The following is a 15,513-nucleotide window of genomic DNA, read 5'->3' on the forward strand; positions in this document are numbered from 1 at the left end:
AAAATCATTTTTTTTTTTTACAATAAAATAGAAAAAACAGCCATTGTTTTTCCTGTTTTTACAAAAGTACCACTTCTGCTGGCTGCCTGGGGTGCAGCATGTGTTTCATTCTTCTGGTCTTGTGTTTGTTCCCTTTGTGCGTGAGTCTCTTGTATTTATGTTTAAGATCACATCAGATTCCTTGACAAATGCAACCACAGAAACCACTGTTCAGTGATCTCCTGATTATTAAAGTCAAGACATAAGACCGTGTAGGTATGTTCCCTAGAAGGTGTTCACTGTCATGTAAGGTCCAAATGGTTTAGAATCCTGTTTTCTAGAGGCTCTTGTGTGTAGATAATGAGCTGATTACATTAAATCTCAGAATATTTCAGGGCCTCATTTATGAGATTTATAAGTACCCAAGAGGTAGGCCTAATAATCAACATATGCAAACTTAAGATGGATGAAAAATTCCCTTTGTCCACCTTACGACCGGTCAGTTCCCTTGGTTGTGTTTGGGAGCTTGCCATAATGCTTTGAATAATTCGGAACTGTTAACACGGTGCAAAAAGTTTTTATTTTTTTTAATATCAGTGTTTCTTCAATGGTGTTTTATGTTTCTAAATCTAGAAATACTATACTTCCTGAAAGATAAACTGAAGGTGACCCAAAGGGCAAAGAAACACATGTTTTGGGGCAGACCTATTGCTTTATTTTAATGGGAAATCTGTAGACAAACTCCCTCCATTGATCATCAGGACCAGATCGTATGTGATAACTTGTAAAGTGCTATAATCAGCAGCTTATCAGGAACTGTTGTTCAACTTAAAACTTAAAAAAAAAAGTTTGCCAGGGGAGGGTCAGCAGCAGCACTTGAACCCAGGTCTTCCAGATTCCAAGACTGGCCTATCCACTACACACACAGATCTCCAATTGTGACCTGAAAAAGAGGCATAAAGACTACTCAGTCAATAATGGGAAAAAGGGAAAATCGGACTAGCTTGGACAGCTCCAAGCCGGGCAATGGCACCCACCGAAGTCCCCCACCTTGTTCTATGCGCAGCCTTTGCCCGTGGGGGGGTGGGGGGGTGCAGACCATGGAATAGGAAGGTAAGGCGGGGCTACGAGGAGGCATCAACCTAAAGCCACCTCCACCTGCACCCGCAGACCCATGCAGATACTCCAGGAGGACTGAGCTCTTTAAAAACAACGGGGCTTCCTTGGACCTTGGCTCAGCTCGCCGGCAGACTCGGCCTCTCGGAACCGCTCCGGCGTCCCTGGTGGGGGGATGTCTTTCAGGGGGAGATGGGAGAGCATTCTTTTACAGACAGAGGAAGGTGGATGGCAGTCTGGAATCGCGGTGTTCAAAGCCCGCAAACGGCTTCTCCAAGCTTCCAGCCCTAGACAGTCTGGCTGAGAAGATGGCCGGAGTGGGGCGGGGAGGTCTCTGCACAGGAGGAGGGCCGGCTAGTTCCTCTTTGGCAGGCAGAAATGCTGCCCGGAAGGCTGGGGCCCGTGCGCGCAAGCGCTCTGAGAGTAACAACTCTCCGCCCCCTACACACGCACACAGACAAAACCATCACTGCGCCACTGGTCCTCGCCCCAGCCTTTAGAAACACGCTGGTTTCAAGTGGCCGAGCGCCCCCACGAGACCGGAAGCGAAGCGGGACGATGGGCTCTTGGCGCAGAGCATGCTGGGTTTTGTAGTCTCGTCCGCTCTCGTCCTCTGTCGAGCTTCGGTCTCCCAGCGGCCCCTGCGAACGGGCGCGGCAGACAGGCTGGCGGGCGGCGGGGGGGAATCGAGTAACTCGCGATCGAGCGAGGGAGCGCGGAAGCCCGGACGGGGGTCGGTTCTCCGCAAGATGGCGGACCGACGGCGGCAGCGCGCCTCGCAGGACACGGAGGACGAGGAGTCTGGAGCCTCGGGTTCGGACAGCGCCGGTTCCCGGGGCGGCGGCGGAGGCGGCGGGGCCGGCGGAGGGTCCTCGTCCTCGCTGCGCGGGGGCCGATCCGGGGGCCTCAACTCGCGGCGAACGGAGGGAGGCGGCCTCCGGAGCCCCGACGAGTCGGAGTGTGTAAGTGAGCGGGGCGCAGGGCCGGTCCAGGCCGATCGAGGAGCGACGGGCGGGGGCGGAGGGACGGGGAAGAGCGGAGGAGGAGGGGCGGGGCCTGCGGGGAGGGGGAGGGGAAGGGACGCGATGGGGGTGGTCCGCGGGCTTGGCCCCAGAAGTCCCACTGCGGAGTTTTCATTTCACCAGGGGGTCTAGAGGACTAGATCGAATTTTTCTCTGCCGCTCCATGGGTTTGAAAAAAAGAGGGAGGGGGTGTGCCCATACTTGTCTTGCCCCATCCCTCCCTCCCTCCCCCGCTCCACCGGTTCTCCCAACCACAGGTTCATCTCGTAGTTGATGACTTCAGGTTTGCTTCCCCCTTCTGGAGCTCCTGCCCATCCTTCTGTTTTTATAACAGTTAATAATAATAGCCAGCATCCTCATGGGGAAGTCTGTTGTTAAAGTGGATAGAGAAAGAGACCTGGATTCAGGAAGACCTGAGTTCAAATCCCACTTCAGACACTTACTAGATGTGGGACTCTGGGCAAGTCACTTAACCTTGTTTGCCTCAGTTTCCTCATCTGTAAAATGAGCTGGAGAAGGAAATGGCAAACCACTCCAGTATCCTTGGCAAGCAAACCCCAAATGGGGTGGTGTAGAGTGGGACCCAACCAACCAAACCCAACCAAAACCAACAGTATTCCTGTAGCTTTCCTGCTTTACAAGTATCTCATTTTATTGTCAAGGGAAGCCCATAGGTAGGTGGGAGAAATGTAGAAGTGGTGAATTTCAGTGCAGAACTATGGTCGTTACCCTATTTTTTTTTTTTGTAATCTAGGAAAGTGAAGACTGCATAGAAGGAGATGGTGAGTAGGGGCTACTCTGCCCTCATTGGGCTGATGATTGATATCAACCTCACTCCCACATGCAAACTTGATATCAACCTCACTCCCACATACAAACATGCTCTCCAATTACCTACCTGTAACAACCTACCTTTCCTGAGATTGCTATCTTGGATGTGGCTATTTCCTCATCTTAAGCTCCTTGCATCCTCTGTTTTCCATAGCTCTTGAACTAAATTGTAATGGCAAAGAGAGTTTGTCCCCAGTAAGCCCGCAACTTTATTGGGTCACCCTGTGGATAGTATGTGTGTTTATACCTACTTTGTTTGACCTCTGATTTCTTTTTTCCTTTCAGCTGTTCTCTCCGATTATGAAAGTGCAGAGGATTCAGAAGTGAGTGCAACATTTTTGTACGTTTGTATTTTTGGTAGTATATGAACAAACATTTTAGAGTATGGATACAGCTCTTACAAATTCTGCAAGTCAAATTAATTATCCATTGAATACATTGTATACAAAGCTACTGTCACAGTGTTTCTTGAAGGGTTTGGCAGTGACATAATCTGAGTGTTACTGATTGTTAGAGTGTTCAATCAGTGCTGCAGACATCAGTTATAGGCATGTCTTCAATGTGATTAGGAATTCCAGGTTAAAATATCCATTGGATGTCATAAGCATGCCTGGCTTCTCTGAGCGTAACTTGGCATAAAATAATAAGAATTGCTGTGATAATTTTTAAAAATTAAATATTTTAGTTTTTCCCCAGTTACACATAAGAAACAATTTTTTTTTTGGTTGATAGGAGTCATGTCAACAAGGGTTTTTTGAGTACCTGATATATTCGAGGCACTAGGCTAAGCTTCAGAGATACAAAGAAATACAAAAACACAGTCGTTGCCTTCAAGGATTTTTATATGAGGAGACAACATGAGAACAACCATGTACATAAAAAGATACAGGGTAAATTAGAGATGCTCTTAGAAGGAAGTCACTAGTATTAAGAGTGACTAGGAAAGCCTTCCCTCAAAAAGTGGGATTTACTTGTAAAAATAATTTTGAACAAATTTTTGAGTTCCAAATTCTTTCTCCCTCTACTGTTATACTTTTAAGAGTTGTGGGGCAACCTGAAACATATTTGCATTTCATTCTCTAAAATAGGTATCTTGCCCTCTTTACTGAGATAGGAAATTGAGATTCAGAGACATAAGTGACTTGCCTTTGATCAGATGACAAATGAGTGTCAGAAGTGAGATCTGAAGCCAGGTCTTTTCTGATTGCAGGTCCAGTGAGTGCTTTTCCCACAGCTACACAATGCCTCTTGGTCATGATGAGATGCAGCTTTCATAGCTTATTTTATTCCCTGGGATTCTTGTGTGTACCTTGAGTGTAAGCCTTCGCAATGAAGGATATTTATTGTAAATGTGAAAACCTGAGCTGACTCTTATTGTTGGAGGTGCTGACCAACAGGAAAGGTGAAGCTGTGGAGCTCTACAGCATCATTTTGGTTTTAGTTGGGTTTCAGTTTGGTGGTATAGTTTGGACTGTCCTCAACACTGTACTATTTGTGTCCTTCCTTTGTATTTTGGAAACAAAATTAGTTTCTGAATCCTGAATAAAAGAGCCATCTCATTTCAGCTGCAGACTGGAGATTGTGTAAAACAGTTACCTCATTAATCATGCAAATACTCTTTTAGGGTGTTGATTCTAATCAAAGCAAAGATCTAGACTCCCCCCCTCCCCCATATGGGGGGCAGTGAAGAAAGGTCACAGGTACATCAAGCAGGATTTTTAAGCGCTCAAGATAAGAATTGGTAGGGAATGTAGTACCAGACAGAAAAGTGGATGTTAGCCATCCATTTAGGGAATGAAGGAGAGCTGACCTCTTGTCAGCTACATGTAGGAAGAAAGACTCCTTAAAGTTATGGGACTTTTCCAGAAAGTCTATTAAACTTATGATGCTGTTGAATAGTGAATATTATTTACTCATTTTGTGGACATTTTTAGCATCTGTTCTTTCCAGTTAAAATGTTCTAGACCAAAAGGGAGAATTCTTGCTTTGTGCCTGAAGCTTCCACAGAACAATTTTGTAAGCACTAGTTAATTGATCTGAAGCAGAGATTTTTAAGCTTTCTTGTATTATGGCCCCCTTTGGCAGTCTGGTGAAGTATATGAACCCCTTCTCAGAATGTTTTTAAATGCATTTTCATAAAGATATGTGTATGATATATGTATATATATGATATATATGTATACATGATTACAAAGGAAACCAATACTACTGAAATACATTTTTAAAAATATTTTCTAAAAACAAGTTAACAGACTCCAAGTTAAGAGCACCTGATATCAGGAAACAGCGAGGTAGTACAGTGAATAGAGCACTGGCCCTAGAGTCAAAAGGACCTGAATTCAAATGTGACCTCAGATACTAGCTGTGTTACCCTGGACAAATCACTTAATCCCACTTGTTTTCCCCCCCCCCAAAAAAAACCAAACAGAGAACAGCTTATCTAGAGAGATAATTAATCAGTTGATAATTCTTTGTTGAATGTCTAATATGTCTTAGCTCCTAGAGTGAATTCTAAAAACCCTAAAATCTGGCATTTCACTTTCATAAAGCTTCTTGCTCCAGTTTGGCAGATGAGAAGTTGCAAGGAGATAAGAAAAGTATTCAGCTTTCAACATCAATTGAGTATGCTATTGGAGCTTATCAAAAAGATTGGTTTCGCAAGATACAAGTTCTTCCTGATTTCTCCTTAAGAAATAACAAGTACAATGTCTTTTTAGGGAGAGGAAGAATACAGTGAAGAGGAAAGTTCCAAGGTGGAGATTAAGTCAGAAGGTAATGATGCTGCTAATTCTTTGGCAAAAGAAGAGAAGGGAGAAGAAAAACCTGACCCTAAAGGCACTGTGACTGGCGAGAGACAAAGCGGAGATGGGCAAGTAGGTACCCACTAGGGGACGTTGCATTTCGGGACCAGATGAATTATCCCTAGCTTGGAGAAATAAAGAGCCCTTTTGCTTGCCTTTTAGGAGAGCACAGAACCTGTAGAAAACAAGGTGGGTAAAAAGGTTCCAAAGCATTTGGATGATGATGAAGATCGGAAGAATCCTGCCTATATCCCCAGGAAAGGGCTCTTCTTTGAACATGACCTCAGAGGCCAAACTCAAGAAGAAGAAGTCAGGTAACACTTAGGAGGAAGCTTCTCTGTTTTAGGAGAAATGCATATAGAGACTTGAGATTCTGTACAGATTTTATTTTTAAAAATGTTGTTACAGCTGAACTAGCAGGCTATATTCCAAAGAACTGTTTACTCAACAAAGATTTCTTAAGTGCCTGAGGAAGTTGCAAAGTTTAGATAAGATGTGGTCCTTCCCTTTGTAGAGTTTATAGTCTAATAAAGGGACTTGGCATTGGTATTGCCCTGATCTCTGAGAGGCCTACCTGCTTTGACTCGGAGGCTGGGAGACCAAGTCAGGTGATGTTTATTTTCCTCCATCAATACTGTAGCTCTTCTCAGGGGAAACACCATGCCTTTTCAAACTTTGAGCTTGGTAGGCCCTGCAAGCCAGAAATACTCTCCTTTTTGTCTAGACCCAAAGGACGTCAGCGGAAGCTGTGGAAGGATGAGGGCCGTTGGGAACATGACAAGTTCAGAGAAGATGAACAAGCACCCAAGTCTCGGCAGGAACTCATAGCCCTCTATGGTTACGATATTAGATCAGCTCACAACCCTGATGATATCAAACCCCGGAGAATCCGCAAACCCAGGTGAGGAATGACTTGAAGTAAGGACTGTTGAAAAATTTCAGGTATGGGGCTTTCAGTTCTTTACTGCCACCATTCATGGAGTCAGAAATTGTAGCACCACTGAAGAAGATACGGTCCTATAATCCACAGGAGGTCATCCCTTTCATCACTAGGTTTTAATGGTTTTTTGTTTCTATTCTTCCAGGTTTGGAAGCTCTCCACAGAGGGAGCCGAACTGGGGCAATGATCGGCCAAACAAGCCTCCCCGTCACCAGGGCTCTGGGGGCTCTTCCTTGCCACCAAGAACATTCATCAATCGTAATGCTGCTGGTACAGGCAGAATGCCTACATCTAGGAACTTCTCTCGAGCTGGGGGCTATAAGGAAGGAAGGACTGGATTTAGGTCTGCAGAAAATGGTGGGCCACATAGCTTTCGTTCTAGTGACTCTGTCAAACATGAAAATGGTTATCGTTCTCGGCGCCTGGAGTATACCCCAGCTAGGGACCCATCCCCCGATATGGAGTCTTCTCGTATGCTTGGCAGCCCTGAAAAAGAGGAAGCAGCTTCAGAGCCTCCTCCTGCTGCCCCTGAAACTGTGCCACCCCCCCCAGACAGACCCATTGAGAAGAAGTCCTACTCTCGAGCAAGACGATCCAGAAACAAAGCTGGAGATGCAAGCAAGTTGGCAGAGGAAGTGCCACCTCCTGCAGAGGGGCTGGCCCCTGCACCTCCACCCCCCCCAACTACCCCACCACCTCCAGCATCACCACCACCACCACCACCACCACCACCACCACCACCACCTTCAAAGACTGGGAATTGGGAGGCCCCAGTGGATTCCAGCACAGGAGAACTTGAGCAAGACATGACTCAGTTGAATCTGACTGAACAAAATTGGAGCCCAGGGCAGCCTCAGTTCTTACAACCAAGGGAGCTTCGAGGTAAGTAACTCAAAGATGGATGACCAGCTTTTTCTTTGCCTCAGGAAAGTTAGATGATGGGACATGGAAATCTTGAAGATGAGAGATGTCTGGGCTAATATCAGTGATTAAGTCTCCATGACCATCATTTATTTAGCCTGGTACTCTCAAGCACCATGGTATTTGTGTATTTTAAGAAAGTATTGATTTTTTCACAGTATTCACTTCTAGTATTTAGAGCTGTATAATTGATTACTGTGGATAAAGAGGAAGAGTCTTGTCTTTTTAAGCTAATGATAGAGGCTGGTTCTCTAAGGTAGAAACTACTCTCTTAAGTTTGAGTTAGGATTTGGAAGAACATCCTATCTTTTGCAGTCAGTCTTCATGCTTAGGAACAAGTCAGGCCTTCCCAACTGCTAAAGTGTGCCCTCCAGTGGTCATTTCAGTCCCTCCTCAGCCACTAGGTGGCTGGATATGAGTGACTTCTTTGGTTCTTGAAAGTGTCTCACTACAGTTTAGAGTTTAGGAACCCTCATCCATTCACTTTTCAGATGAGATTTGTAGCAGCTCCTACCCAAACAAGATATAGAATTTTTGTCTTGGTTGGGACTAGAAAATTGGCAAGGAGTAAAGCGCGTCTGTCTTCAGATGTGCTTCTCTTGCAATCAGGAGCTCAATAGAACCTTTACTTACTCTAACTTAGATGATTTACTCCAGCTGAGAAAGACCTACCTAAGCCCTCCAGATCTAGGATGTAGACAGATTAAGTAAATTGACAAAATATGCCCTCCAAACTGTTTTGGCCTGTTTTGTTGTAATGAGCTAACTATTGCAGCCTAAGGTTTTTGCAGTGAAATATTCATAAGAAAAGATTTAAACATGTGCTTCCTTACTGGACTCTTTCTTTTTTTCTAATTTTTTTTCATTTAAAAAATGAAAATTTAAAGTTTAAAAAATTTTCTTTGTTCTCTCCCTCCCATCTCTTCTCTGTCCCTTTCACCCCCCATTCCCCCACACGAAAGAAAAAACAAAACATTAAAACATGTATAGTCAAACAAAACATTCCAGAATTGGCCAGGGCACTGAATTCATTTTTCAAGAGGTCCTCATTGATATGTCATAATAACAGGATTAGGTAGTAAATTTGCTAATACCAGTATTAACAGGAAGAAGAAATGTTTGAAGGGATTTTCTTTAGTTCAACATGAAAGTGCTGTTGCCAGTGCTGGAGTCTACACCACCACCACCCTCACCCTTGCCTGGTATCATCCTGGAGTGCTGTGTTTGTGTCTTCTATTCTCCAGTGAACAAATTTTTGTGTATTTCAGGTATTCCCAATCATATGCACCTGGGAGCAGGCCCTCCACCTCAGTTTAACCGTATGGAAGAAATGGTAAAGAACAGGGATGGGAAATGAGAGGGGGGACGAGTTTAGTTTGCAGTTGGCACAGTCTTTTAACCCAAACTATAGCATTGATAGGACCAAAGAAGTAATCCTTGCAGGCTCTCACTCTGCTGTCTCTGGGATGTCCAGGAAGGGCCTTTTTTTTTTTTTTCAGCTAATAGACTTTGTTGTCTGTTGGACAGTTTTTACTAAGCTGGTGGGTGGACTAGAGATAGGACTATAAGACCTAGCCTTCACCTAGCCTTCGGTATTCTCTCTTTCAGAGTGTTCAGGGCAGTCGAGCCAAACGATATTCATCCCAGCGTCAGAGACCTGTCCCTGAACCACCGGCCCCACCTGTGCACATCAGTATCATGGAAGGGCACTACTATGACACATGTGAGTTTCAAGACTTCCTCTTAGAACTAGGCTTCTTATCAAAGTGCTGATAATGATATCAAAATGCTCAATTCTCTGAATTGAGAATAGATTCTTGGATAGCTTATTCCCTTCAACACTTGAATGTGGGCATCAGGAAGTTGCCTATTCTGTTTTCCCAGATAGAACACTAAGAAAACCTTTACAAGAGGGAAAGGAAGGAACTTTGCCCATGTGACATTGGGAATGAGAATCCCTATTAGTGAATTCCCCTGTGATATTTTGCAGTGCAGTTCCAGGGACCAATCTACACCCACAGTGACAGCCCTACCCCGATGCCTCCTCAGGGCATGATTGTACAGCCAGAAATGCATCTCCCTCACCCTGGTAAGTTTGTACCTCTAATTTCTCTTTTAGCAAAAAGGGAGTTGTAAGAGCAGAGTACATGAGACATCCTGGGGTCTGCTTTGTGTGATCCAAACCTTTCCCATTTCTTAAAGAGAGAGACCACAATCTAATATTCTCTTGGAACAGTCTTGAATAAATTAGGAAAGTAACGTTATTTCTCATCCCTGTTTGTGGGATTTAGCAGCAGATTTAGGAACTGTGAAAAACAGCGTTCTCTTCCCTTCTTCAATATTTGTTCCATTCTTTCTTTCTAGGTTTACATCCCCATCAGACTCCAGCACCTCTGCCTAATCCGGGTCTGTACCCCCCACCAGTGTCCATGTCCCCCGGACAGCCACCACCCCAGCAGCTGCTTGCCCCTACCTACTTCTCTACTCCAGGTGTCATGAACTTCGGCAGTCCCAGCTATCCCTATGCCCCAGGGGCACTGCCCCCTCCCCCACCTCCTCACCTGTACCCTAATACCCAGGTAAGGTAACTAGCAGATTGTAACATTGTCCTCAAATTGCCCATGATGATGAGGAGAAGCAGCTTCTTTGATAAATCTCAGGATTTGTAAGGGACTAAGACATCCTGTGATAGTCCAGTCTCCTCATTGTCTCACTTCTTAGTCTCTATCCAATTCCTTTTATTGTTTTTCCATTTAAGATTTTTGGTTAGTGGCAGGATCCATTCAGGGCCAGAATGCCCTTCACACAATAAATAGATAATGTTTTCTCTTAAACTGTATGACATTTTCTCATCTATATTCATTCAAGATATTTATCAAACACCTGTGTGCCAAGATGTCTCACATCAGGTGTTGCCATGGATATGATGAAGATAAATAAGAAGTAGTTGCAGCTTAGTCTAGTAGGGAAAATAAGACACAGCCGAAGCTATTGAGCAGGGCGGGATGGTGAAAAAGTGAACAAGGAACAAAGTTTTTTGAAATTTCAGAAGAAGGAGTGACTACTTGATATATACCCTAGCCTTAGAACATTGACCTCCACAGTTGTGGGGAAGGCTAATAAGCCAAAGAGCCTCCAAAAGAGTGTGATCAGGTTATTAAGAGCCCAAAAACATTGCCATTTGAGGACCGACTGAAGGACCTGGCGATGCTTAGCTTGGAGGGGGAAAGGGCAGTGATACCTGTCTTCAAGTATTTAAAGGGTTATAATTAGGAGAAGAAGAGACTTGCTTTGCCCTCCAAAGGCAGAAGTAAGAGCAATGGGTGGAAGTTTCGGACAGGTGGATTTAGGTTTAGTATAACAAGAAACTTTCTAGAAACTATCTTTAGGTAGAATGGGCTGCTTTGGGAGGTAATGTTTTCTCCTTCAGTGGAGTTCTTCAAGGGAAGGCAGGAGTGACCACTCATAACAATTTGCTGGAGGAGGTCTTATTCAGGGACCAGTTGGACTAGGTGGCTTGAAGTTTTACAGTTCTGAGATTCCTGGTCAGGTACTTAGGACATCTTAATTGAAGTAGGTGGTAATCACATAATCTCTCTCTTTTTCTTTTCTTTTTTTCCTTTCTCTCTTTCTCCCTTCCTTCCTTCCGTCCTTCCTTCTTGTGGAGGCAGTTGGGGTTAAGTGACTTGCCCACAGTGACATAGCTAGTAAGTGTCTGAGGCTGGATTTGAATTTGGGTCTTCGTGACTCCAGGGCTGGTGCTCTCTGCACTATGGTGCCACCTACCTGCCCTATAAACACATAATCTAATGTAGTAGGAAGCCAACTCAAATATAGGAAACAGCCTAACGAGCAAAAAAGTAAATCATTTTTGAACGATTGCTTAGAAACCTTCATAATTCCTAAAGATTGTCTATTTGTATTCTATTTTATGTCAACCTTTGTTCCCATTCTGCCTAAATTAACCCATTTTCCTTTTATTTCCTTGCCATGTTGGACCTTAGGCTCAGTCTCAGGTGTATGGAGGAGTAACCTATTATAACCCAGTTCAGCAACAGGTGCAGCCAAAACCTTCTCCACCCAGACGGACATCTCAGCCAGTCACCATCAAACCCCCACCACCTGAGGTATAGTAGCTCCTAGGCTAGCTTAGCGTTCCAGCCACATATCATTGTGCCTCTCCTTTCCCCAATGTACTTTCTTTGTCCTTGGGTGGGCACCCAGGGAAAAGTGCTTAGTGGGTTTTATCGAATACCAAATTCTTTTTAATTTTTTATTTCAGGTTGTAAGCAGAGGTTCCAGTTAATTTAAATTTCTAAATACTTTAACTCTAACACCACATGAAAAGTAAGTACAAACATGACCTGATGAAATACTGTCATGCTATTGCTTTAAAAAACAAAAACCTTATATTTACTAGTCTTTCAAGCATGTCCAATAATACTCTTTTGTAGTTGGGAGTTTCATGGGATAGCTGGTAAATCTTGGGAAAAACCAAAAGGGATCTTGAATCCACCAGCAGTTTCCTTAATGAATTGGCTTTAACTTTGTTACTTAGGACACCCCTGGGGCAGAGTTGAAGAAGTAGAGGCTGTTATTAACATAGCAAGACTTGGTGGAGTGAAGAAATGATGCTCGAAGTAGGATTGGGATACAGAAAGGAGGGCAGGAGAAGGGTCATCTAGACCTTACCAGGAAAGGGGTTAATTGAGCCTGGTATATACTGCAACAGAATCAGTCCTAGGAGTTTAGTGTCAGGATTCTCATCATTCTGGAATATGGTCTTTAGTGGTCTGTCTGGCTCTCTGAAAACATCCTGTGGTTGACCAGGAAGGTGTATTAATGCTGTGGTGGTTCTTCCTTTTTCCCTACTCCTTTCAGAACAGCAGAAGTGAGAACTCAGAAGATGAAAGATACATCAGGCCACCTGCTGCTGGGAGTGCTCTGATGATATTGTGGCCCCCATCAGCAAGCAGACTTGTTACCCAGAATGAAAAGCAGCCTTACCCTCTTCTTGGGAATAGGCTTTGATGGGAAAATAAGGACACCTTTCTTCTCCAGTGAGAGTGGCTTCTGTACTCAGGGCAGGGAAGGCCCTAGTCAGCCAGCCAACTCATGTCCCCTTGTCTCTAGACCTAGAAGCTCATGTCTCTGCTGCTGATCTTCCCCTCCTTTCATTCTGCCCTGGGACTGAAATGTCCTTCCCTCCCATGGTGGGCACCTTCTTGTCCTTTTCTTGTTTAAGATGTTCAATGAAAAAACCTTTGCTTGCTGTTTAATATTCTTCCTTTTTCCTTTAAAAAAAATGAAATGAACTCATTCTACTCAGTTTACCAACTCCTCTGGGTTCCCTTTAGATTCCCCACCATGTCCCTCCCAGATGATAATGAATGTACCAGCCAGCTCTTTCCCCACCCAGAGTCTTCATAGGAGCTGGTATTTTTTTGTTTTTGTTGGTTTCTCTTGTTGTATGTTTTTTAATTCTAACTCTTCCCTATAGACACAGCTCTCAGCAGAGGATAGCATTCAGAAAGGCCCAGGGTCAATAGAAGTACCCTACTTTCCATTTTCAGCTTTTAGGGATTTGGATCCCACTATCTGCTGTGATGGGTTTTAGTTTAGATATTCAATTTCTCTACTTTTGGAGAGAGGAAATAGATCTGGTGCTCTTGGGATTGGGGAGGGTAAAGTAATGGTATCCTCCCCTTCTCCTCCCATCACCCTCCTTAGGGCTATCTCTTCATAGTGCCTGGGGCAAATCAATTCGATGAGGCGGCAAGAACTGGAGGTTCTTCAGCTTCCCTCCTCCCACCCCCATTTGCTGCAGACCAAGGCCACCCTCTAAGCCGAAGGTCACATTCTCAAGTAGCTCCAGTCCGCTTGGCCCTGAAACCTGGGTGCAATGCTCCCTGCACGTTCTTCTTAATTCCTCTCCCATTTTGATAGCCTCCCTTTTAATTAAAAAAAAAAAAAAGGTAGCATATCAGCCAGGCTGAAGACCAAAACGTAACCAGGTGCTTCTTGGGCTCAGGGCAACTTAACCCATCTGCCTCCACAGAAGACTTCATTGATGCAGTTGCCAGAGGCCACTTGGCTGCTGCCCCTAACCTGCTACAAAACCTGAGTGTAGTGGCCATTTCACCTCGGCATAGTCACTGTTTATCTAGTCTCTTCTGCTGTCCAGCAGCTTGGCTTGGTCATTGCAGGTCATCTTGGCCATGGGCTCAATCAGAAAGTATATTTGGGGGGACAGGGTGGGGCTCAGCCATTTCCTTCCTACTGACATACTCGTTTAGAAGCTAACTGGTGTTTGCTCCTTTTATAGGCTGTTTTCTTGCTGCCTTGAGCCCAAGGGCCACATGACCAGTCTCCCAGACCTTTATAACACTGTGATGGTTATGTCTATTGAACCATGTGTTTTTCTCTGGGGTTTTCTTTTTTCATTTTTTGTTGTTCTGAGGAGTGTTTATTTGTGATCTACATTGTGACTTCCTGATGATAAATTTTAGATGGGAAATCTGACTACCTTGATTGTTTTGCATTAGTCTTAACTGGGGATGCGAAGGGATTCATAGATTTAGAGTTGGCAGGAACCTCAGTCTGATCCTCATTTAATTACAGATGAGCTAAGGGGTTCAGAGATTAAGTGACTTGTCCAAAATCACCCATATAGAAATGGGAATTTGAACTCAGGTCCTTTAACTCCAGAACTATCACTCTTTCCATTGCACTGTCCTGCCTCCTGATAATTGAATTGGACTAAGTTCTTAAAGCAACATCCAGATACTTAGTTTTTGAATGTTGGAGAGAAATCAACATTGTTCTTCATAAACCTCAGGGAATTAAGACATGCAGAAATGAGGAGGTTTGTTCACACTATGTATGGGCTCCTGACTTGGTATCTCCTCTGACCATGCTGCTACCTCCTGGGATGCCAGGGTTGTGGAGAGGTGTGATAGGGAGACAAAGCTGCCAAGAGACTCCCAGGGCTTCAGGGTAGAGGATAGGAGTCAGTTTTGTGTTCCCTAGAGTACCCGGTGATGATCATATGGTCGGTGTCCAGGATGCCTCTTTGGAAGATTGGTCACCAGGTGGCAGTATAACTGCTTTGTCCTCTAAATCAGGGTTGGGTTACTCTCACCTTCACAGGTAAAAGAGCAAGGCTTTTTTTTTTCCATCCACTTACTCTAGCTATATTCTTTATGCAGGTTAAAAGGAGGGGAAACAGGTAACCCTATCATCTGGTGCAGGTCACTGTCCCCTAACATGCTGTGTGGTTACCATAGGATGCTTCAGAGTGTATACTTTAGAGGCTGGTGTGGAACTGGCATTACCTGGACCCAGCTCTGTGGGCTACATCCCCAAATCGAAACTTCTCCATGATTTCCTCCTGTAAAATCAAGTGATCTAAGTCTTCTCAGCTCTGCCCTCTGTTGAGGAATCACAAGCTTCACTCCTCAGGCTATTTTTTCCTTTTTGGCTCACTGCAGGATGGACTATGTACCCTATTAGGGGGTGAGGAGAGCATTTCAGGATAACAGCCAGACTTAAGGAGGAATGACCGTAAGGTGCTCCCACACCCCTCTTCTGCTTTCCCAGCTCTTTAGTTAGCTCCCATTTCTCTGTTGCCCTGGTAACCAGCTTTGCGAGAAGAAACTCAAGCTCAGCAAAGGCTCTAGCTTTCAGCACCCTCGCAGCGTGGTGTCTCAGCAGAAAGAATTGAGGGGTCTTGTGGATGGTCAGCTAGCTTTAGGTAATCATGTCCAAACTCCTTTGGAAAAGCTAAGGTCCAAGCCTTTAGGGATGGTAATTTAGGCATTTGGCATTTCCTAGGAATGCCCTTCCTTGAACCCCATTTTGTCACCACTTTCAAGTGAGATGCAGGCTGCCCATTTAGACCAGG

General features: G+C 44.5%; 1 protein-coding gene across 1 annotated transcript; it reads left to right on the plus strand.

Annotated features, from left to right (window-relative positions):
* Positions 1–42: 42 nt before the first annotated feature.
* On the plus strand, positions 43–14,132 carry CASC3 (CASC3 exon junction complex subunit). Its single transcript, XM_072646331.1, has 14 exons — positions 43–2,057; positions 2,872–2,899; positions 3,234–3,271; positions 5,666–5,821; positions 5,912–6,063; positions 6,474–6,650; positions 6,835–7,571; positions 8,879–8,943; positions 9,219–9,333; positions 9,601–9,699; positions 9,975–10,189; positions 11,615–11,737; positions 11,893–11,957; positions 12,492–14,132. The coding sequence occupies exons 1-13, from the start codon at positions 1,674–1,676 to the stop codon at positions 11,914–11,916; spliced, it is 2,313 nt and encodes a 770-aa protein (XP_072502432.1). The 5' UTR covers positions 43–1,673; the 3' UTR covers positions 11,917–11,957; positions 12,492–14,132.
* The last annotated feature ends 1,381 nt before the right edge of the window (positions 14,133–15,513 follow it).

The sequence above is a fragment of the Notamacropus eugenii genome, chromosome 2, assembly GCF_028372415.1.
Source record: "Notamacropus eugenii isolate mMacEug1 chromosome 2, mMacEug1.pri_v2, whole genome shotgun sequence".
Taxonomy (NCBI): Eukaryota; Metazoa; Chordata; class Mammalia; order Diprotodontia; family Macropodidae; genus Notamacropus; species Notamacropus eugenii.

What these genes read in the sequence shown, in the direction of transcription:
- CASC3 (XM_072646331.1), top strand. Translation starts at nt 1,674, where the DNA reads ATGCTGGGTTTTGTAGTCTCGTCCGCTCTCGTCCTCTGTCGAGCTTCG. An exon ending in AGACTGCATAGAAGGAGATG is followed by an intron (nt 2,900 to 3,233) that starts GTGAGTAGGGGC and finishes TTTTCCTTTCAG; the next exon opens with CTGTTCTCTCCGATTATGAA. An exon ending in AAAGTGCAGAGGATTCAGAA is followed by an intron (nt 3,272 to 5,665) that starts GTGAGTGCAACA and finishes ATGTCTTTTTAG; the next exon opens with GGAGAGGAAGAATACAGTGA.